Genomic DNA, 25,117 nt, shown 5'->3' on the forward strand with positions numbered 1-25,117 from the left:
AGTGTAGGGGCACCTGGGTGGCTCAGTGAGTTAAAGCCTCTGCCTTCGGCTCATGTCATGATCCCAGGGTCCTGGGATCAAGCCCCGCATCCGGCTCTCTGCTCAGCGGGGAGCCTGCTTCCTCCTCTCTCTCTGCCTGCCTCCCAGCCTACTTGTGATCTCTGTCTGTCAAATAAATAAATAAAATCTTAAAAAAAAAAAAAAAAGAAGCCTGTATCACCAGCCTTTCCTCTCAATTATGTCTACACTCCAGAGTGAGCATAAAATGAGAGATGTCCACTCAGTTGTTCCTTCACTTGCACTCACTTCCAAATACCTCTATTTTAATAAGACTGTATCTGACTGCATTGAAAGATAAGTCTTGGGGTGCCTGGGTGGCTTAGTTGGTGAAGCAGCTGCCTTCAGATCAGGTCATGATCCCAGGTTCCTGGGATTGAGCCCCACGTTGGTCTCTCTGCTCAGCAGGAGCTTGCTTTTCCCTCTCCCTGCCATTTCCCTTGCTTGCACCGTCTCTCTCTGTCAAATAAATAAATAAAATATTCAAAAAAGAAAAGAAAAGAAAGATAAGTCTTTTCAATACAATGCCAAAGAAGAGTCAAATATTTTATCTGATGTTCAGCAAAAACAGTGATTCATTCCTATGCTGAAAGAAAAACTGGCTGTGCTCAGCTTAGTGAAAAACAGTTTATCCATACTGACAATTTCTGGTTTTACCAAAGGTATTTCTTTTGCTATATATAATTTCTAACTTACACAACTTGAGAATAAAAATTTCATACAAGATTCAACACTACTGGGGGCGCCTGGGTGGCTCAGTGGGTTAAAGCCTCTGCCTTCGGCTCAGGTCATGATCCCAGGGTACTGGGATCGAGCCCCGCATCGGGCTGTCCGCTCTGCGGAGAGCCTGCTTCCTCCTCTCTCTCTCTCTGCCTACTTCTAATCTCTGTCAAATAAATAAATAAAATCTTTAAAAAAAAAAAAAGATTCAACACTACTGTATTTATCGCTTATAAAAATAAACCTATATGGGTGCCTGGGTGGCTCAGTCATTTAATCATCCAACTCAATTTTGGCTCAGGCCTTAATCTCAGGGTTGTGAGTTCAAGGCTGGTGTTGGGCTCCACACTGGGCATGGAATATACAATAAATTAATTAATTAACTAACTAACTAACTAACTGGACTATTTTCACATAGAATTAACTCCTCAAATTGCTATTTTGTGGATTTTTTTTTTTTAAAGATTTTATTTATTTATTTGTCAGAGAGAGAGCGAGCGAGAGCGAGCACAGGCAGACAGAGTGGAAGGCAGAGTCAGAGGGAGAAGCAGGCTCCCTGCGGAGCAAGGAGCCTGATGTGGGACTCGATCCCAGGACGCCGGGATCATGACCTGAGCCGAAGGCAGCTGCTTAACCAACTGAGCCACCCAGGCGTCCCTATTTTGTGGATTTTAATAAAGTTTATTCAAGACCTTAGACAATGATGGGAAGTTTACAAAGTTATCACTAAAAACACTGACTTACTATTAAAAAGTTAAAGATAATAAATTTTTTACCTTTACAATTTAATTACAATAAACAGTATCATTGGTTTCTCCCTAGATTACATCTAAATCAAAGTTGTTTGTATGTCCTTGAATAAGAAATACTTCTCTACCTAATGAAAAACGGCTTGTTTGACACAGGACTCTGGAAATCTATCCCCACTATCATAAAAAGAATCCCTAATAGTATACAAGTTTTGGTAATGTGTCATTTGTTTCAATAAAGGTGAAATAACTGTACTGGCTATCTGTTACTATGTAACAAAATACCCTCAAACCTACAAGCTTAAAATAATAAACATTTATTATCTCATACAGTTTCTGAATGTCAAGAATCCAACAGCAGGTTATTTGTCAAGACATCAGCCAAGGCTGCAGACATCTGAAGACATGACTGAAGCCAGAAAATCTAAGACCGCTTACTACCATGGCAGTTGACAGAAGGCCTCAGTTCTTCACCAAATAAGCCTTTCCATATGGCTGCTTACAACAGAGAAATTGTCCTTCCCAAGAACAAATGATCCATGAGAAAGCTGCAGAGTCTTTTTAAGACCTGCCCTTGGACATGACAAACCATCACTTCTACAGTATTCAATTGGCGACCCAAGCAACTCTGAAGAGTTGGGAAGAAATTCCACAAGGGCATAAAAATCAGGAGGCAAGAATCCTCAGGAGCTCTCTTGGATTTATTACGCTCTAACAATGATGAACATACAGATATATAGTTGGTGTGGTCGTACAAATATCCACAAATTCTTTGATGCTTCTCTTACCTAAAGGTGAAGCCTAATTCCCCTCCACCCTAAATATGAACTATACTTAGGACTCTAACAAAAAGAATGTGATAGAAATGACAGGGTCAGACATCCAAAGCTAGCTTATGATATTGTGGCTTCTGCCTCTTTCTCTTGAAAGCTACTATGTCGGGAGGATACTAAAATCCTTAGGACAAAAAGAACTGAGACCTCTAACCAACAAACTAAAGAAATCAGGACTTCTCATAAAAGTCTCAAAAGTAGGCTTAGAACTGTATCCTCCACAGCTTCATTCGCGCCTTCAGAAGACTACAGCTCATGCCAGAAGTTTGGAAGCTGATCTTTCTCCAGTAGTCTACAGATGATTACAGCACCCAGTCCATACCTTAATCATTGCCTTGTAAGAGATCCTGAGCCAGAATCTCACAGCTAAGCCACTAAAGAACTCCTAACTCACAGAAATTGTGAGAAATCATTTGTGTTTTCACTTACTAAATTTTGAAATAATTTGTTACAAAGAAATAGCTAATATACAATACAACTGGTTTTATGAGGCCATAATAATTTTTTTTTAAGATTTTATTTATTTATTTGACAGAGAGAGACACAGAGAGAGAGGGAACACAAGCAGGGGGAGCAGGAAAGGGAGAAGCAGGCTTCCCGCTGAGTAGGGAGCCCGATATGGGCCTTGATCCCAGGACCCTGGGATCATGACCTGAGCCAAAGGCAGCTGCTTAATGACTGAGCCACCCATGTGCCCAGGCCACAGTAATTCTAATACTAAAACCTAACAAAGATCATTACAAAAAAAATTTTTAAGATATCCAAGCAAAGATGATTATCAAAATACTAGCAAGCCATATCTAATACTTATAAATAATAATAATAACCATGATATGTTAATGCTAAATAATAATAGTAATACACCATGATATGTTAATGCTAAAGCCAGGAATACAATATTGAATTAACATTCAAGAATGAATCAATGTAATTCACCATATTATCAGAATAAAGGAGAAAAAAAATCACATGGTCATTTAAACAGATTCATAAAAGGCGCTGGCAGAATTCAAAACCAATTCATGATTGAAAAAGGAAAAGAGGGAAATTCTCCACAAACTAGGAATAATAAAGAACTTCCTAAAACTAATAAAGGAAATATTTGGAAAATCTATAAAATATTGTATCTAATGGTGAAAGACTGAACTTCATCCTCCCAAGACCAAGACAAGAATGCCATTTTCAGCACTTCTATTTGGCATTATCGGAGAAGTTCTGGCATTGCCTCACAGCCAAGTAAGTGAGTAAAGAAATAAATAAATAAAGTTGGCATGAAGGAAGTAAAACAGCCCTTCCTTTCCAGACATGATCGTTTACACAGAAAATTAGCGGGGAGGGGCATGACCAGTTCACTTGGAGGAGCATTCAACTCTTGACCTTGGGGGTGTGAGTTCAAGCCCCACATTGGGTGTAGAAATTATAATTAATAAATAAATAAGATTTCGGAGAACCTACAAATCAATTATTAGAATAAAAGAATTTAGCAAGATTGCAGGATATAAAGTTAATATACAAAAATCTACTGTATTCTCACATACTAATAGCAAATGATTAAGAAGTGAGGTTTTTTAAAAAATGACACATATAGTAGAAACAAGAAATAAAATTACCTAGAAATAAATATAATAAAACTTGTCTAAAACCTCTAATTGAAAACTTTAACACACTGCTGAGTGAAATTAAGGACTTGTATAGATGAATAGATGTATCAAATTTTGATCTGAATATTGTCAAGATGGCAATTCTCCCCTAATTTAAAACAATCCCAATCAATATTCTAGCAGGCATTTTTACCGAAAGTTGACAAACTGATCCTAAAATTTATACAGAGATGTAAATGACCTAGAATAATCAAGCAATTTTTAAAATAAAAAACATAGTGGGAAGACTTACACTTCCAAGTCTCAAGACTCACCATGAAGCTGCAGTAATTAAAACAGTTCAGTTGTACTAGCAAAGATAGGTATAAATCAATAGAGCAGAATAGAGGGCTCAGAAACTTATTTAGTCAATTGCTTCTTGACAAAAACACTAAGGCAATCCGACGAAAAAGGAGAAGCATTTCAACAAATAATGCTAGATACCCTAGATATCCTCATAGGAAAAACAACCAACCAACCAACCAACCAACCAAAACTCTTACCTCACACCATTCACAAAAGTTAACTTCAAATGGATCACAGTCTAAATGTAAAATCTAAAACTATAAAACTTAAAAAGTTAAACATATACCTACCATGCAAGCCAGACATGGTAAATACTGCCATATTTACCCAAGAGAAACAAAAGCACATGTTCATACAAAAACTTTTACATGAAAGTTCATAGCAGCTCTTTTGTAATACAAGTAACCAGAAATGAGCCCTTCAGTAAGTGGATGAACAAGCTATGTATCTACACAAGAATGCTATTTAGTAATAAAGAGGAATGAACCACTGATACAATAAAAGAGATGAATCTCAGAATAATGGAGTCAAAGAAGCCAAGCCAAAAAAAGGAAAACAAAACAGACTCTCTAATTTTATGTAAAATACAGCAAATGCCAACTACTCTAAGAAAAAGCAAATCAGTTGCTACCTGGGGATAGGAGCAGAGGGAAGAACAGATTACAAAAAGGCATAAGCAAATCTGGGGAATGACAGAAATATTTGTTATCTTAATTGCAGTGATCACTTCATGGGTCTATTAATATGTCAAAACCGATTAAATTATACACTTTAAATATATGCATTTTAATGAATGTCAATTCCATCTCAGGAAAGTTAGTAAAACAAATAAATAAAATATTAGTAATGTCTAACAAAATTTTAAATACACATTTTGCTGTTAGAAATTTACTCCACAGATACACTTGCTTACGCACAAAGATAAGGATGTGTACTGAAAAACTGGAATACTGAATATCTGGAAACAACCAAAGCTTCCATTAATATCGGACTGGCGGGCGTCTGGGTGGCTCAGTGGGTTAAGCCGCTGCCTTCGGCTCAGGTCATGATCTCAGGGTCCTGGGATCGAGTCCCGCATCGGGCTCTCTGCTCAGCAGGGAGCCTGCTTCCTCCTCTCTCTCTGCCTGCCTCTCTGCCTACTTGTGATCTCTCTCTGTCAAATAAATAAATAAAATCTTTAAAAAAAAAAAAAACTATCGGACTGGCTACAGTGATCGATGCATTTTCAAAAGATACAACCATGAAAAAGGACCTATTTATATACTCAAACGTAAGTTATTCAAAATATATTGATAAATGAATGAACTAAGTTGCACAGAAATTCATGTAACACAATCCAATTTGTATTTAATTTTCAAAAAAACAAATACATATGCACAGAAACTATGATTACATCTGGTTGACCAGTACCCTCAGCACACTGAAGATTCTCTATTATTACAACTATTTTGTAATTTTTCAGAAAGAAACATTACATAACAGTTAAGACTGACATTACTGCTCTTAATAACAACAACAGTAAGTGCTCAATAAATATTAGCTGCTATATGCCAGGCAATAATAATGCCAAGCAAATGCTGTACAAGTTGTCCTTTACTTAATCTCCACAACAAGCCTGTAAATCAGGTAGCATTATTTTTAGCACCATTTTTAAGATTTAGGAATCAAGGGGTCAAAAAAGCCTTTGCTACAGGTCTCTAGTAAGTGGTAGCACAAGGATTTAACTCAAGTTTCTTTGATTTCAAAGTTGATGCTTTTAACCACTGTACCAAAATGTCTCTATAAGCAAAATCTAGAAAACAAAAACCCATAAATGAACACAATAATTGGGAATAGTGCTAGTAAAAAGAATAGCCAAAAAGCACTAGTTTATTTCTGGCTCTTCCTTTTGACAAAAAAAACAAAACAAAACATCCTGGTAGTATTTACGTAAGTAACTAATTATCCTCTGTGAGGAATTTTAGTAATCAATCCACTTGGCCTATATGAGTTCAGTAATTTCTAGCTTGCTACATTCTAACTTCTACATATAACATGTTAGCTTCTATGCTAATTCCAAATAATATAAACCCAAAATACATAAAGCAAACAGGAGGCACAAATAATGTATTTCCCAAGGGGAAATTACAAGCACTAAACTTATACTAGCTGTAGCAATTTATTATTATTGACACCATTCCTACTTTAAACTGTATGTTTTTGTATTTAGTTGCAACACATTACATAGATTGCTTTTTGCAATTAACCTCCATAAGGAATTAAATATTAATGAATATCCCAAATACAATTATGAGAAATAAGACATTCATAATCCAAATAATGCAGAGATCTATTGTAACATACTATAGTTTAGATCCTAGAAATATATTTAAACTACCTTAAAAGTAAGAACTGTTTGTCTTTAAAACTTTGCTTATTGGCCTCAACTTTCTAAAGTAACTCGCTCCTTTTATTATGATCTGATTAGGCATTAAAAAAACATGGATAAAGAATCTTCATCTGCTAACACAGTATTTTATTAAATTGTAAGATATCAATTATGTATTCATTTGACTGGCAATATGAACATTTCTAAAAAATAAAGTAATATGTAGTTCAGCAAGTTCCAGTTCTATGAAAACCACACTTTATATAAAACTGATTTCTAAGTAGAATCACTCACAAGAATCAGAAGGTAAAAATTAAAATAAATTCTCTGTAGAAGTATTATATTTACAACTATTTTTCTGTTGTCACAGATGTTTTAATTTTTAGAAATGTTTTTAATATTATCTTTTCAATAAACTAATGCAATACACATTTTAAAATAAAAGCATTTTAAGATATGACTGAATATATAGTTATATCCCTAACATCAAATATAGAAATATACCCTTAAAATGTTCCTCATGTATCCTCCAACAGATCTCAAAAATATAACATCTTCCATGTCACACCACAATCCTATAACTTTTTAAAAACGTTTCCCCCATATTCTCTATTCCAAGTCCACAGATCAGTAACAAGAAGTAAGATCAAATGACACGTTTTGGTTACATTATCTGAAACAGTCCTAAAAAGTGATGCTCTCTTTAGAAACAACTTAATTATAGCCTAAAAGTAAACACTGTAGAATTATTTATGAAGAAATTATACTTAATATTAGAAGATTTTAAGACATTTATATTTTAATGGAATGAACTTTTTTTTTTAAGATTTTATTTATTTATTTGACAGAGAGAGATCACAAGTAGGCAGAAAGGCAGGCAGAAAGAGAGAGGAGGAAGCAGGCTCCCTGCTGAGCAGAGAGTTTGATGCAGGGCTCAATCCCAGGATCCTGAGATCATGACCTGAGCCAAAGGCAGAGGCTTATTAACCCACTGAGCCACCAGGGGCCCCTGGAATGAATTGTTTTTAAGTAAATCAGAGTTAGATGCAGTTTGCTTCGGTTACCTGAAATTACAATAGCAGACTCATTAAATATATATGTATCAGTGATGCAGAGGCACTGCACCATATTGATGGAGACTTCATTAATTTTCAATGATATAGCCACTATCATATTTATGTTCTAAAGAAAGCAGAATGAGGTATACAACCATTTTTCTTCATCTCAAAATTCTGTTTTTCTATATATTCTAACAGTGAATGTAAGAAAACCTAATACTTCCAAACAGTTCTAACAAAGTCCATGAATATTACATTTTCTTCTCTTTTTGTGGAGAATACACTTGTTTATACAAGCATGTATCTAGGATACAAATCAAAAATGAAATATGCAAAGTAAAAATACTATAAAATTAGTTACCCTCTAAATCATCTCATTGTGGGGCGCCTCAGAGGTAAGCCTTTGCCTTCAGGCTCAGGTCATGATCTCAGGGTTCTGGGATGGAGTCCTGAGTTGGGCTCTCTGCTCAGCGGAGAGCCTGCTTCCTCCTCTTTCTCTCTCTGCCTGCCTCTCTGCCTACTTGTGACCTCTGTCTGTCAAATAAAGAAATAAAATCTTTTTTTTTAATATAAATAAATAAATAAATAAATAATTTCATTGTACAAACACCACATTTAGGCTTCCCAATTTGCAAATTCATATCTCAAAAGCCAAACACTATGACTTTGAGTCACTATGAGTTTATATATTATCATTCAAATAAAATGATATAGCAAAATATAGGATTGGCAGAAAAATCATTATTGAACATTTAAAGTTTTTTTTTTATGTTAACATCCTGGAAACTAAAATATAAAAAGAAAATTGTTCTAAGTGTGTCCAACTGATTTTGATAATATTGTTATATTTTCATTTTTTAAAAGGGTTTGAGGGGCACCTGGGTGGCTCAGTCAGTTAAGCATCTGCCTTCAGTTCAGGTCATGATCCGAGGGTTCTGGGATGGAGCCCAGTGCCAGACTCCCTGCTCAGGGAGGAGTCTGCTTCTCCCTCTCCTTCTGGCCCTCTCCTTGCTTGTGTGCTTGTGCGTTCTCTCTCTCTAATAAATAAATAAATAAAAATCTTTTTAAAAAGTAAAAATAAATAAAAGGGTTTGACATGCAATCTAGTTGCAATACATCAATAAGAATTTTATTTAGCAGGACGCCTGGGTGGCTCAGAGGGTTAAAGCCTCTGCCTTCGGCTAAGGTCATGATCCCAGGGTCCTGGAATCGAGTCCTGCATTGGGCTCTCTGCTCGGCGGGGAGCCTGCTTCCTCCTCTCTCTGCCTGCCTCTCTGTATCCTTAGGATTTCTGTCTGTCAAATAAATAAACTTCTTTAAAAAAAAAAAAAAGAATTTTATTTAGCAAATGTGATTAAAATTTAATTGAATGATTCTTAACTAGGATTTACACAGAAAGAAAAAAGTAGAGCTGACCAGGTGGGCAATGCAACCATTTAACCTTAAACAGGCTTTGTTTTTCCCATCTGTTAAAATAAAACAAGACAGGAGAGAGGTATAAAAGAACTAAAAAGATGATTACTAGACTACTCCCAATTTTAAATTAACTGACTTTGCCCACTTCCTATCAATCCTTTTGACAAAACAAATAGCACTTTGAGGGATGTACTTTTACACAGGCTTCCATGTTCAGCATGACAGCCAAATCAGACATCACATTCCACCTTCCTAATGGGGCTAATATTTAGATCTTTCCTCTTCAGTGGTTACTTCACAAAAACATTTATGCATTTTAAAACCACCTGAACATTTTTGTTCTTGAAAAATTCTTGAAAAATTCTTTTATTTTAAAGATTTTATTAATTTATTTGACAGAGAGAGATCACAAGTAGGCAGAGAGGCAGGCAGAGAGAGGGAGGAGGAAGCAGGCTCCCTGCCGAGCAGAAAGCCTGATGTGGAGCTGGATCCCAGGACCCTGGGATCATGACCTGAGCCAAAGGAAGAGGCTTTAACCCACTGAGCCACCCATGAGCCCCTCTTGAAAAATTCTTAAACTTTAGGATATATCCACAAAAAATATGTGCTTCCCCTAAAAATCAGCAGAATGGTGACAATCAGGTTCCAGGATTTCAGGTTTCTGCTTTTTGGTTTTGGTTTTGTTTTTTTAAGGTTTTATTTATTGGGGTACCTGAGTGGCTCAGCTGTTAAGCCTCTGCCTTCATGATCCTGGGGTCCTGGGTCTGAGCCCTGTATCAGGCTCCCTGCTCAGCGGGAAGCCTGCTTCTCCCTCTCTGACAACACTGCTTGTATTCCCTCTCTCACAGTCTCTCTGTCAAATAAATAAATAAAATCTTTTAAAAAAAAAAAGGATCTTATGTATTTATTTGCGAGAGAGAGAAAGCACAAGCAGGAGGGGCTGAAAGAGAAGGAGAGACAATCTCAGGCAAACTCCACACAGATCAGAGCAGAGCTCCATCTCACAACCCTGAGATCACAACCTGAGCTAAACCCAGGAGTACCATGCTTAACAGACTGCACCACCTAGTGCCCCTGGTTTCTGTTTCTGTAATAGTACTTTTTCCACAAATAGTTTAACAAATATGGGGCATAGTTGTTAAAGCTCACTTTCACACCTTAATTATAAAATATATTTTTATAACTCTAAACTTCCCTTGTCTTTCTTGCAAAGATAAAAAAACTAATTTCCTTTAGCTCAAACACTATAAAACTAATTGAGGCAGGAACCATGTCTGCCACACTCACTGTTGTACACACACACCTTGTTTTCCAACACTGCTTGAACACAAGACTCTCCTAGATAGATGCATAAAATACAAGGTCTCTCCCCCAAAGATCTATGTGGAGCCCAAAAATTTGTAATTTAATTAGGCAACCAAGATGATTCTTAGGATAAGGCAAGTTTGGGTATCAGTCATCTGGAAATTCTACTGAGTATACACAAGAAAGACTACAAACTTATATTTAATAGTAAACAATAACTAATAAATTACTACTGAGTCTTCTTTCTCTTTGAAAACAGACTTCACACGTTTGAAATGTGAATGAAACCATTAAAATTGCAGATTAAATTTTCAATTATTCTCATTCTATTTACTATCTCAGCGACCAGCTACTAGGTAAACAGGAAGTAAACTGCCAAAAAGATTGGTACTTAACCTAAAAACTGTGTTATGTACATTCATAATACTAAAAACAACTCCTTATAGTTGATTACAAATTAAGTTTACTCTTAAATTTACCTGAATTCTTTTTTTTTTTTTTTTTTTTTAAGATTTTATTTATTTGTCAGAGCGAGCGAGAGCGAGCACAGGCAGACAGAGTGGAAGGCAGAGTCAGGCAGACAGAGTGGAAGGCAGAGTCAGACGGAGAAGCAGGCTCCCGGCTGAGCAAGGAGCCCGATGTGGGACTCGATCCCAGGATGCTGGGATCATGACCTGAGCCGAAGGCAGCTGCTTAACCAACTGAGCCACCCAGGCGTCCCAAATTTACCTGAATTCTTAAACTTAGTTGAACTGTGTGTAATCTAATCCTCACAGTAATCTTGTGAGGTACAGGCTACTGGTAAACTCATTGTACAGGTGAGAAATCAAGTGCTTAAAGAATATGACTACTTTTCCCTCAATCACACAGCTAATAAGTAGCAAACCTAGGATTCAAACTCAGGCAGAAATCACTAACCATAAACTAGATTTAATAGTTTATGCCCAAAGCAGAAAAAAAGCAATGAGAAAATAAATTGGGGGTGCCTGGGTGGTTCAGTCAGTAAAGCATCTGCCTTCAGCTCAGGTCACAATCCCAGGGTCCTGGGATAAAGCCTGGCATCATTGGGCTTCTTGCTCAGCAGGGAGCCTGCTTCTTTCTCTCCCTCTGCCTGTCACTCCCTCTACTCATGCTCTCTCTGTCAAATAACTAAATAAAATAAAATTTTAAAAAAGAACTACTTTCAAAAAAAAGAAAATAATTCCATCTCTGTTTATACTTATATTCCTAAAGGAAAGTAATATGCTACTATTTCAGGTTCCTGCAGAAAAAAATAACTTGTATTTTAACAAATGAGTGTGAACATCTCAAAAACAGCTTCATATTACCTGTTTGAATCTTACAACACAAATTTGATAATACAACTTCTAAAGAAAGAAATCCTAAAGAATGTCCATTCATGAAGCCAAGGTTCCTATGCAATTTTCTGATACCTACAGGCAAAATTTCACAAAAGTTTTCCTCCAAAACAGGAGGGGGGAAAAAATATGTATATATATATATATATATATATATAGAGAGAGAGAGAGAGAGAGAGAGAAAGAGAGAGAGAGACATATATATAAAAGCCACAGACCAGGTAAAATGAATCTTTAAAAAGGACTGCCAGTAAGAAGAAAAGGATTAGAAAAGAACAGAACAGAGATAAGGTAAGAAGAGAAGCAGCATGGAGATAAGATACAAAGAGACACATTACAAATAACATAATTACTAAATATTAGTAACTGTAGTTTTAAAGAACTATAACATTAGGTTACACTAGATAAGAAAAGGAACTACATATATTAGCACACACTGCATCTTAAAGACTAAAGTACACTAATAATCACTTCTCATCAAACCAAAAAATATGTATCACACCCATAAAACAAAATCAATCCATACTGAAGTAATCATATTCTGTAAACAGAATGATCAGCACTCTCCTCCATATTGGAAAAGAATAATCACAACTAACAAAAATTACTAACTAAATCTTTTGTATCTTGAGTTTTATTAATGATGTGAATTCAGAGACCAAAACTACTGACCACAATAATCGTCTAATTAACTATTGACTAAACTATCTAAATTTTAAGAGATTAAAGGCGGAAAAAAATTATCTATTCCAAACAAACAATTCAAAGTTAAATGGCTGGCATAAAACTGGCTGGTTATGGCAAACCAAGAACACAGATATACTTTTTCTTTTTTTTTTTTTAAGACAGTTATTTGTGGGGCACCTGGGTGGCTCTGCTGGTTAAGCGATCATGCCTTCAGCTCAAGTCATGATCCCAGGGTCCTGGGATAGAGCCCCACATTGGGCTCCCTGCTCAGCGGGAAGCCTGCTTCTCCCTCTCCCACTCCCCAGCTTGTATTCTCTCTCTCACTGTGTCTCTCTCTCTATCAAATAAATTTTTAAAATTTAAAAATTTTTTATTTATTTGAGAGAGAGTGCACACACAAGTGGGAGGAGCAAAGGAGAAGGAAAGAGAATTTCCAGCTGACTCCACAATGAGCAAGAAGCCCCTAGGTGGGACTCAATTTCATGACCCTAAGATCATGACCTGAGCTAAAACCAAGAGTCAGACCTTTAAAAGACTTTGCCACCCAGGTGCACCAAGAACCTAGATTTTCTAACTTGTGACTCAGTGTTCTTTCCGCTACTCAATAGATTTGGATTATGAAAAATATAGGACATCAACTCATACTGAAAACAAAAACCATCACCCCTACAAAAATAATCTTGAGATGTTTATTGCAATTGTCATACAAAAGATATGAGACATTAATTTTCTGAAGCTGTTCTGCAATATTATATTCTAATCAATTGAAAATATTCACTCCACTAAAAAGAAAAAAGGAATGCTTAGAAAAGTACTGGGGAAAAAATTAAAGTAGTGAAAAAATTAGAAACTACAAAAGAAATGTTAAATAGGTACAAGCAACTGCCAATTTTGAGGTACGAAAATGAACATGTACATATAGAACTAAGACTAAGGAAGCAAATGACTCAACAATAGTTAAGGCCAGCTTTTCCTTAAAAACATGATGGAGTTAACTGATGTCAGACTAGTATTCTCACCATAAGCAACCATAAAACAAACAAATGTATGAGACACAGGTTTACAGGCATTGGACAATAGGCAACACAAACACTATAATCCCTCAGAGATGGGAAACTAACAAAGCAAGCCCTACAATTGCCTCGGTTTTCTACCTGGCACAATTTCCATGACCCGGATCAGCAAGTAAGAGTTTAAGAAGGGCACAGTGGTTATGGTAAACTGAAGAGTCAGAGGTCAGAGTTCAGTGCAGTTGATATGGCTGAAAACCGCAAAGCAGTAGGTCCAGAAGTCTATATATAGGAAACCCCCCATAAGTCCTTGCAGGGAAAAATCAATCAAGGCTTAAAGAACAGAGGATGAGAGAGGAATAAAAGGTAGTTAAGAGTGGTGGATATATGAGGTGCCCCTGGGTGGCTGGGTCAGTTAAGCATCGGACCCTTGACTTTGGCTCAGGTCATGATCTCATGGTCCTGGTATCACGACCTGCATCAGTCTCCCTGCTCAGCAAGAAGTCTACTTATCCTTGTCTCCTTCCCCCTCCTCCAGCTCATTCTCTCTCTCTCCCTCCCTCTCTCAAATAAATAAATAAATTAAATTAAAAATTTATAAAGGGAGTGGTGGATATTCTGTGAAGTTTCTATCCAGTCAGAGTAGAGATACCGCATTACACCTTAACATTTTAGACATCCAGCCGAAATACCAAAAAGGTACCAAATAAGAGTAAGGGCCAAAACCTAGAAAAAGACTTATTTCAGACTCCCCTAACAAAGCTTAAAATCAGGACACAACAAATTTTGCAAGGAATTAAAAGTTAGGACATTGAGTCGCACTAAAGTAAGGAAACACACTGGAATCTCCGCAGATCTGTCTTAGCAAAGATTAAAACCAAGCTTACAAAGTTCAAGGTGATCAGCCAGTAAGTGATCTACCTACAAAATTAAAACACACAGAGAGAAAGTTAAAATCCAGTATCTCTAAAATGTAGCAGCCTCATGATCCAGTTTACATTTGAAAAAAGTACTGAACATTCATAAAAGGAAAAAGAAAAACGTGACCCAAGGTCAAAAAGAACAGTCAATAGAAACCAACCCTGCAATAGCCAAGATGTTGGATCTAGCAAATAGAAACTTTAAAATCAGCTATTATAAATATTTTAAGAGTATTAACACAAAATATGTTCAAAGAATTAAAGGAAAATATATCCAAAGAACTAAAAGAAAATACGGTCTTAATGAATGTATGAGCAAGACATCCAATTAAAGCAAGGAAAATTACAAAAAAGAATAAAATGAAAACCCTAGAGCAAAAAGTACAGTAACAATTATGCTGAACGAGCTTAAAAGAAGATTAGAAATGGCATATGGGAGTCAGTGAACTTGAAGATAGATCAATAGAAAGTAACTAAAGAAGAGAGAGAAAAAAGACTGAAGAAAAATAAATCATACCACTGGGACTTTGAGAATGTCAGAGTCCAACATACATGTAATGCGAGTTCCAAAATAAGAAGAAAGTGTAAATAGTTCAAAATCACTAAAATTTTCCAATAGAATAAAAAATACTGACTTACTAAGCTCAGCAAACCTCAACTAGGATGAATACAAACAAACAAAAATACAACTAGAACATACTCAAACTGCCAGAAACAAAAATTAAAGAAAAAAAATCTTAAAAGCGGCCCCAAAAGGTTTTTATGTAAATGGAACCAAAGACCTGAGTAACAGCCAACTTCCTATCACAAACAATGGAGATCAGAAAACAGTATCTTTCTTGTGGTGAAATGCCAACCTCTAATTTCATATTCAGCAAAAATAATCCTTCACACAGTAGAGCAAAATAATATCACTTTCAGATAAACAAAATCTAGGAAAATTATTCACCAACAGACCTACAAGAAATGCTAAGGAAAATTCTTCAGGCAAAGGGAAGGAGGACACCAAAGACAGCAAATAAGTAGGTGAATATAAAAGACTACTTTTCACCACTTTATACCCAGTAGGATGGCTATAACCCAAAAAAAGTTAAATAACAGGTGCTGGCAAAAGATGTAGAGAAACTGAACCTTCATACACTGCTAGCAGGAATGTAAAATGCTGCAGCCACTTTGAAAAACAGTCTTACACTTCCTGAAATAGTAAAACTTAGTTATCATATGAACCAAAAATTATACTCCTGGAGTGCCTGGGTGGCTCAGTGGATTAAAGCCTCTGCCTCCGGCTTAGGTCATGGTCTCAGGGTCCTGGGATCGAGTCTCACATTGAGCCCCACATCGGGCTCTCTGCTCAGCAGGGAGCCTGCTTCCCTCCCTCCCTCTGCCTGCCTCTCTGTCTACTTGTGAGCTCTCTCTCTCTGTCAAATAAATAAAATCTTTAATACATATACATATTCCTAAGTACAAGAGAAATAAAATCATTTGTGCATATAAAAATTTGTACATGAATGTTCCTAACAGCATTATCACAAGAGCCAAAAAGTGAAAACAACCCAAATGTCCATCAACTAATGAAGGGATAAATAAAAAGTGATATATCTATACAATGATATACTACTCAGTAACAGAAAGAAATAAAGTGCTGATACAGGCTACAACATAGATGAACCATAAAAATATTAATTCTAAGTAAAAGCCAATCACAGAGAGGGCTGGGTTCTCAGTTGGTTAAGCAAGTGCCTTCGTCTCAGGTCATGAACCTGGGGTCCTGGGATCAAGTCCCACATCAGGCTCCCCTGCTCTTCAGGGAGCCTGTTTCTCCCTCTCTCTGCCTGCCACTCCCCCTGCCTGTGCTCTCTCTCTCTCTCTTTATGTCAAATAAATAAATAAAATCTTTTTAAAAATGAAATGAAATGAAAAAGCCAATCACAGAAGACCACATATTGAATGATCCAACTTATGTGAATTACATCAAACAGGCAATCCATAGAGAAAGAATGATTAATGGTTCCCTCAGGCTAGAGGGGGGCAATGGCTGAGAGGGACTATTTGGAGGGTGATGGCTAAGTGACCGAGGGGTTTCTTTACGAAGTGACAAAAATGTTCTAAAGTTGACTGTGGTAATGGAAGCAATCTCGGAGAATATACTTAAAGCCACAAACTCTACACTTAAAATGGATGAATTTTGTGGTATGTGAATTACATCTCAAAAAATGTTTTTAAAAAGACTATTTTTTCATTTTCTACTTTTCCTTAAAGACAACTGTTTAAAGCAAAAATAACAATACTGAATCACTTATAGAAGTAAAAGATACATGATCAGCCTAAAAGATGAAATGGGTGAGTAAACAGAATTACATTGTTCATGTTTGAGAAGTTGCTAAATGGGAAGTGAAAAATGGAGAGTGTCAGATAGTGACTCTAAATACACTTTGATAAAGATATACATTGTTATATGTAGAGAAACCACTCAAAAACTATTTACAATATTAAAATAATAACAAAGAGCTTGCTAATGGCCAATACTTTAAAATATGCAATTAATCAAAATAAGGCAAGAAAGGAACAAGAACAAAAACCAAAACGAACAAATGGAAAACAAGTAGACCTAAACTCAATGAGATCAATAATCACATTAAATATAAAAGGACAAATACACCAACTAAAAGGCAGAAATTTGAAGGCCAGATAAAAGAACAAGATGTTAACTAACTAGTAATATAAACTGGTTGAAGGTAAAAGGATGGAAAAAGATATACCATCAAACAGTAAGCATAAGAAAACTGACATGACTATTTAATTCAGACAAAAACTGCAGGATAAAGAATACTTCAAGAGACAAAAAGAGACATTTCATGATGACAAAAGGAGATTGTCGTCAGGACAACACAGCAATCCTAAATATCTATGTACCTAATAAGAGAACTTCAAAATACATGAAATATAACAGAACTAAAAGGAGAAACTGACAGATCCACAATCTAGTTGGAGTAATTGATAAAATGAGTAGACAAATTAAATTTGTAAAATATAGATGATCTGAGTAAAGCCACCAACCAAGTTGACCTAATCGACATTTATAATACACCAGCAGTCACAGAACATTCTTTTCTTTTTTTTTTTTTAATATTTTATTTATTTATTTGACAGACAGGGATCACAAGTAGGCAGAGAGGCAGGCAGAGAGAGAGGAAGGGAAGCAGGCTCCATGTTGAGCAGAGAGCCTGATGCAGGGCTCAATCCCAGGACCCTGGGATGATGACCCGAGCTGAAGGCAGAGGCTTTAATCTACTGAGCCACCCAGGTCCCCCCATTTTTTTCAAATATACACTGACTGCTCACCGAAATAGACCATTTTCTGGACCATAAATAAGTTTTCAGAAAATTTCAAAAGACTGAAATTTAATAATCTTCTCCTACCACAACAGAAAATTAGAAATTAACAATAATATATCTACAAAGTTCCCTTTTTCAAATTCTTTTACCAAGAATGAGTCCCTTTTCCTACTTTTCCTGCCCAAAGGAGACACTGTTTCCTAATTTGCATAAGGGTTAATCCAGAGTATCAGAACAAAGAAATTAATGCCACTTATGAGTCATTCTTTCCAACAATAAATAAGTTGAGCTTTAACCTGATATAGCTTCTAATTACAACTAAAACGGCACCTGGGTGGCTCAGTGGGTTAAGCCTCTGCCTTTGGCTCAGGTCATAATCTCAGGGTCCTGGGATCGAGGCCCGCATCAGGCTCTCTGCTCAGGAAGGAGTCTGCTTCCCTCTCTCTTTGCCTGCCTCTCTGCCTACTAGTGATTTCTTTCTCTGTCAAATAAATAAATAAAATCTTTTAAATAAATAAATAAAACTAATAATTTAGAGAAAATACAGAGGAACATATTAATACCAGAGATGCAATCAGTAAAATTCATAGTAGTAACTCTCAGAAACTCATCAGTAGGTAAGAAGCAGGAATAGAAAAGGGAAGAGAAAAAGGTCTTAAGTAAATATGGCCAAATGCTGACTTTTATATATCAGGACATATTTGTTTATTCTACTACTCTATGTCTTATGCATGTTTAAAATGGAAAAAAGTGGATTTAGTAAAATCAAATACATCTAAAGTTTCCAGAGATGAGTTTTGTCAAGAATGGCTGGGATTAAAATTAAATTATTGTTAAAGACCTGGTTAAATGAGAATTAGTTATAACTCGATCTAAATCAGTATGGCTCCAGAATTCTATGAAAGATTTCTACGAAAGGCCTGTTTCTTAAAACAAGTGGTCCTGAAAAAGAAAAAGAAAAAAAATCACACTTTTCTGTAATTAAAACAAAGCTCATCCTTGAATTGAAAAACAAACGAACATGGAATCCAAACTTCTTTCATGTACATGTAATCAATTCATTTGGGTATTTGCTGGATTGAACTGAATATGCTTCCTCAACTACTAGCAGGTAAGGGAGGAGTATTTTCGGAATGTTTCACCTCCTTTCTCCTTTTTGCTCCTGTATTTTCTCCCATAAACCATACACCCTAATTAATCTTTCCATAATCCTACACTTCATATCTTTCATGAATCACTATTCCTACTCACTCTATCACAATAGGGTCACTATAATTAAACCTATATTTTAGCATATTATTAGTCTCTTGAATTCATTTAAATATAATCATTATTGTGCAAGTCCTTCATAGTAGCCCAAATGACTCCTGTTTCAATTTCATTTCTGCTTAGCACACATACTACCCACAAGTAAGAATATGATAGCGTCAAACAAATACCATAGATAATATTAAACATATACTGTATTTGACAGTAGAGACAGAAACTCTATAAAACACCTCCAAATATTTTACATATAGTATTTAATCCTCAAACACTGTAATATAGGTAGTGCTGCTACCTCTATCGTACAGATAAGAAAAATGAGTACAAGAAGTAATTTGCCCAAAGCCAAAGCCCTATATAGGGACCGTGCAAAGAATTCAAAATCATAAGTTTATTCTCTTAGCCAATACTCTATATACTCTTATTCATTTTGTTCATATATCAAGTCAAAAAAGAACTATAAAATGTGGGCTATATCTAACAAGTTAGTAACTAAACCAAAATAAATGAAACACAAGAATAACTTTGACAATTTTTTTAATGATTTTATTTTTTAAGTAATCTCTACACCCAACGTGGGGCTCAAACTCACAACCCCAAGATCAAGAGTCACATGCTCTACCAAGTGAGCCAGCCAGGCCCCAATAACTTAGATAATTCTTAACTCTTATGAGAAAACAAGAAGGACTAAGGAAACAACAAAAACAATCTCTAATTAAAAAATTATTTCAGGGGCGCCTGGGTGGCTCAGTGGGTTAAGCCTCTGCCTTCGGCTCAGGTCATGATCCCGAGGTCCTGGGATCCAGCCCCAAATGGGGCTCTCTGCTCAGCAGGGAAACATCTGGCAGAAAATTACATTTAGTATCCTTCAAAAAAGCAAATTCACTTTCTTTAAGCACCAACACACCTGCTACAGGCAAATGAAGAGAACTTGAACGAAATCTCCCTAAAAACCTATTAGTCTTTATACACTGTTTATCTCACTTCCCCTTTACCATGCATTCTATTACTTTTACCTTATTTCTAATCTTAAACCATTCAATCACAGTTCTATTGCATTCCCTTTACTGGATAGAGCAAAAGAAAATGAAAATAAGGAAAAAGTACCAGGGCGCCTGGGGGGCTCAGTGAATTAAAGCCTCTGCTTTCGGCTCAGGTCATGGTCCCAGGGTCCTGGGATCATCCTGGGATTGAGGCCTGAATCGGGCTCTCTACTCAGCAGGGAGCCTACTTCCTCCAATCTCTCTGCCTGCCTCTCTGCCTGCTTGTGATCTCTGTCTATCAAATAAATAAATAAAATATTTGAAAAAAATAAAAGAAAAAGTACCAATTAAGCAAGTTAATAAACCTTATTATAATAACTACAACTGATCATGCAAGTTTTGCTTACTCAAAGACTTAGTCTATCACTCTGCAGCTTATATGTCATTTTTTATTTCTAAGAAACCTCAGAGACATTACTTGTATATATATATGCTCACCATAATATATCACCTTTAATCCCAAAGTGCTTTATAAAACCACCTTTACTATACTACATGTGACCATAAAGACGTGGTGAGAAGGGGCGCCTGAGCGCCTCAGTCGGTGAAGTCTTCGCTTTAGGCTCAGATCAGGATCCAGCAGTCAAGGGAATGAGTCCCACATGGGGCTCCTTGCTCAGCAAGGAGTCTGCTCCCCCTACACTGGCCATAACTTCTGCCCCTACCGACCCCCCATCATGCGGGCACTCCCTCTCTAATAAATAAATAAAATATATTTTTTAAAAATGTGACAAGAGGGGCACCTGGGTGGCTCAGTGGGTAAAGGCCTCTGCCTTCGGCTCAGGTCATGATCCCCGGGTCCTGGGATCGAGTCCCGCATCGGGCTCTCTGCTCAGCAGGGAGCCTGCTTCCCTCTCTCTCTCTCTCTCTCTCTCTCTGCCTGCCTCTCTGCCTACTTGTGATCTCTGTCTGTCAAATAAATAAATAAAATCTTTTTAAAAAAAAAATGTGACAAGAAATATATTGACCAATTCCTGCACTTGTTCTTCAAAATACGCAAACTCAACCTCCCTCTTTCCTGTCCCTTCCCCAAAATGCGCGTTCCACCGTCAAACATGGTGTGTTCCAATTCTAGCAGGGCCCACTGAATAAGGGACCTGGAGCAGTCTCGGCCTCCTTCTCTGTGAAATGGGAATAAGACGGGTACTCACCTCATGGGGCTGTGGAGGGAATGAAGGGAGACAACTCATGGCAAAAGCTTAGGACAGTGCCTGGCACACAAGGTGGCCTCGTTAAATGCCAGCCATCATTCTCTCTCCAAAATTAACTGCCGAGAATCTAGACTTTCTCCCTTTCAGCGAGGAGAAGTATCTGACCCAACTCCGTCAAGGCAAACGGGTTTACAGACGGGGGTTTTCAAGTCAACCCCCATAATGAACACAAGCAGAAACTCCCAGGAATTTTGTTTTCATAGCCCTTTCGCCCTTGTCAATAAAAATACTGCGCGTGAAAGGAAAACACTCGGATCCGCCGCCCCTTCGCCCGCGACACGGCTGGACCCCAGCTGTCAGCGCGGTGTGGAAGCGCATGGGCTGTGGAGGCGGGGAGCCTGGCAAACCGCTGGCTACGACATCTGGGCACCAGCAGTCCACGGCAGGCCGGCGCGGCTCAGGGGCTGGCGGCTGGAGTGCGTTCCCAGAAACCACGCTCCTCGTCCCGCGTCCCTCCTCAGTGTCGAAACGAACGACGCCCTCTCTCCTCCCCTGAGCCGAGGCCAAGCCTCTCCCTGCTCCCTCCTCCCACCCTGCGCGTCTCACCCCCCGCCCCCCACGGAACCCACGGTCTCCCGACTCACAGCGTGTGTCCGCACACATTCACCATCAGCTTCAAGGAGGGGTTGCGGTATTTAGTGGTCTTACACCGGGGGCAGCCCTGATCGTCCATGGCGCCTTCTCTCCGATGGACTCTCTCCGACGCCTGCTTCAGTTACAGCCAGAGCACCCCCAAACCTCCACAGACCCGACGCCAAGCGGGTTCCTACCAACAGGCACTCGGCTGAGACGGTCCCTTTGAGAATGAGCACCGGCCGGAGGCGAGACACTGCAGCACAAAGGTTCCGGCAGCAAGTTTTCCGGTCCTGCACCGGGTGCTCTGTCTTAGCTTCCGTAGGCCAGTACACTACCTTAGATCTCCGGCTGGGGTTATTAAAATGGTAAATTGTACGCAAAGCTCCATCTCCATGCATCCAGCAGCATTTTTTTAAGGAAATCTAAGACATAGATTCCATCTTGTACTGTCTGGAAACATTATCGTGTTTTCAAAAATTTATGCCCTGTGTACATAATCAATAATTTAGACTGGCATTTTCTTTTGAACAATTCGATAGCCTGTGCTATCTATAATCTCCTTTATACTTGCACACTCATGCAAACACAGAAAATACTATGTATTGGCAGGTAGAAGTTTGGGAAAATGATCTAGAACAAAAGCCCCTACACTGACCCTAAATATTACAGATTCTCACTAAATGTCAGATACTTCTATACATTGTATCTAGCATCTGCTCTGCAGATAGCCACTTGCTTCAAGACTGTCAAGCATACTTAACCACGTCACCTGGTTCTTACACCCCCCTCCCAACACCTCCAGGAATATACACTTTATTTCAGCAATTGTAGGATCTGAGAGCCTGAATGTCTCTGGCAATTGTAAGCCACATTCAATGCAGTTATCAAGAATGCAAAACAAAGTCTATATAGAGCTCTAGTGAATAAACTTCTCCCTCCATAAGGGACACATGTTCAACCACATAATAAGGATTTGTTGATATTTTATTGAATAAGTACAGTGAAGAATGAATGAGCATCAAATACTAGTTTACTGTGAAAAAAATTTTAAGCCAAGCATTATCTTTTAATCTGACCCAAATTCCATCAGAAGTAGGCATGCAAAGTTTTTCGAATTAACCCATACAAAGAATATTAGCTATATACACACACAGTCATTTTACCTTTTCATAGCACTTTTGCTCTTTTCAATAAAAACATAAAAAGGAACATTCCAACTCCCACTTTTTTAAACGGTAAACTCAGTAGAAAACCCATGGTGTGGTAATACAGTTGGGGTTTCCATGGGTTACAGAGGGGGAACCTGACGAACAGCTGGATACCACATCTAGGAACCAGTGGACCAAAGCAAGCTACAGCAGCACAGCGCTTATATTAAAATGTAGACATCAGGGATTCGCCTAATAAACAAATCATGTCATCTGCTTGATCATAGTATTGTTCACTAACAGGAGCTAACCAAATGTAAGTTTACTAAAATAGGCAATGCAAATGCTAGGCTGACCTGGAGGCTTATTGTGCGACTATTGTCTTATTGAAAAAGACCACATCCAAACCAGATACATGACTCAGAGTGAAGCTCTCTAAAAATAAAGACAACTTTGGGTGCCTCGGTGGCTCAGTGGATTAGGCCTCTGCCTTTGGCTCAGGTTATGATCTCAGGGTCCTGGGATCAAGTCCTGCATCGAGCCTTGCATTGGGCTCTCTGCCTGCCTCTCTGCCTACTTGTGATTTCTCTCTCTCTCTGTCAAATATATAAATAAAATCTTAAAAAATAAATAAATAAAATAAAAATAAAGACAGCTTTTTAATCTTTATATTTTAATAGAATAAGAAACTTCTGGTTAAAGAGGAAATGTGGTCAGTGAGCAAATAAAATTTTTAGCCAAGAGGTGCCTGGATGGCTTAGTCAGTTAAGTGCCTGACTCTTCATTTCAGCTCAGGGCATGATCTCAGGGCTGTGAGATTGATGCCCATATCAGGCTCTGCATGGGGCATGGAGCTTGCTTAAGATTCTTTCCCTCTTCCTTTGCCCTCTACGCTTCTCTTAAATTTTTTCTTTTCTTTTCTTTTTTTTTTTTTTTAGCCAATACTACACTGAGACATCATCCATTAAGTTGGCATTCTTGTTTATTCTTTAATCATGTCCTTGAAAAGGAGACCCTAATCACTTTGTGAATTGTTTTGCCTTTAGCTGAATTGTTTTGCCTTTAGCGCAAATCTTGACACCAACGCAAAGAAAGCACTGAAGACTGTGGGAGGAAACACTGCCACCAGCTTTATCCTTTTCCCACGCTGTGAACTACTTATCAGAGAAGAATGGTAGCAACGGCTGACTTGGAACTCTTACTGGACAAGCATCGTTCATGCAGCTGGAGACAGTAGAAAGTTGTGCTTAGAGATCTGGCCTCTGCCTCCAAGAGACCTGGATTCAAGTGTTGTCTTCATCTCTTTCTAGTTGCAGGGCTTCAGGCCTCAGTTTTCCTAACTATAAATCAAGGACAGTATTTGTAAAGATTAAATGAGTTATTTCATTTAAAGTGCTTAGCACAGAGTAAGAGCTCAATAACTGTTAGCCTTTATTAACAGTACTATAAAAGTAGTAGTATCTAAAGTAGATAAAGTAGAGGTAATGAGAACTTAGACTCCTCTTAAATGACCCAGACCTGTTTTTGAGCCAAATTTCTTACCCTCCCTTACCTCAGCTACTTTCCTCCAGGTAATACACTTCATGAGGTTGCTACAATTATCAAATTACATAACATGTGGCCCTACTGCAATGCTTTGTACATAATAGAAACTCTGAAATGTATACCATAATTACTTGTAAGGTTCACTAAGAATGATCAGAAAGCTTTGAAGAGGAAAGCCCTCACAGCACCTGACTTCTGATTCAAATGGAACTTCTCAGCCTTTGTAAAAACTACTAAACTATCAGGTTTCCTACAGATATTAAGACAGCAGCAGCCCAACAGTGAACCAACTGGCCCACTATTTCTCTTCCCATATCTGCTCATCTTCTAGCATTACCATGTCTACAGATCTTGTCTTCCTGCTGCAATGTTTCTCTAATGCAGACCCTCCTTTCCTAGCCCCCAGGCTATGGATCCAGACTGGGCTTACTTCATCTTCAGGTGACATTTATTTATTGTTTTGTCCCTTGACTAAAGATAGCAAAACAACTTCTAATGCAAAACAACTCCTCCCCAACAGGCTTCTGTGTTTCTAATGGGCTTGCCAATCATAGTCCTGGCCCTC

General features: G+C 37.7%; 1 protein-coding gene across 2 annotated transcripts in view; it reads right to left on the bottom strand.

Moving 5' to 3' along the window:
- Positions 1-25,117, bottom strand: part of MNAT1 (MNAT1 component of CDK activating kinase) — a 214,194-nt gene that overhangs the window by 183,342 nt on the left and 5,735 nt on the right. Inside the window, exon 1 of one of the 2 annotated variants that reach the window (XM_082734952.1) lies at positions 21,868-22,090. The exons of the other annotated variant lie outside the window; for it this stretch is intronic. Within the exon in view, the coding sequence (XP_082591078.1) occupies positions 21,868-21,956 (89 nt within the window). The 5' untranslated portion in view covers positions 21,957-22,090. Of the gene's footprint in view, positions 1-21,867; positions 22,091-25,117 lie in introns of those variants that run through there. 2 annotated transcript variants of the gene reach the window in all.

Source organism: Mustela nivalis, assembly GCF_964662115.1.
Source record: "Mustela nivalis genome assembly, chromosome: 6".
NCBI lineage: Eukaryota > Metazoa > Chordata > Mammalia > Carnivora > Mustelidae > Mustela > Mustela nivalis.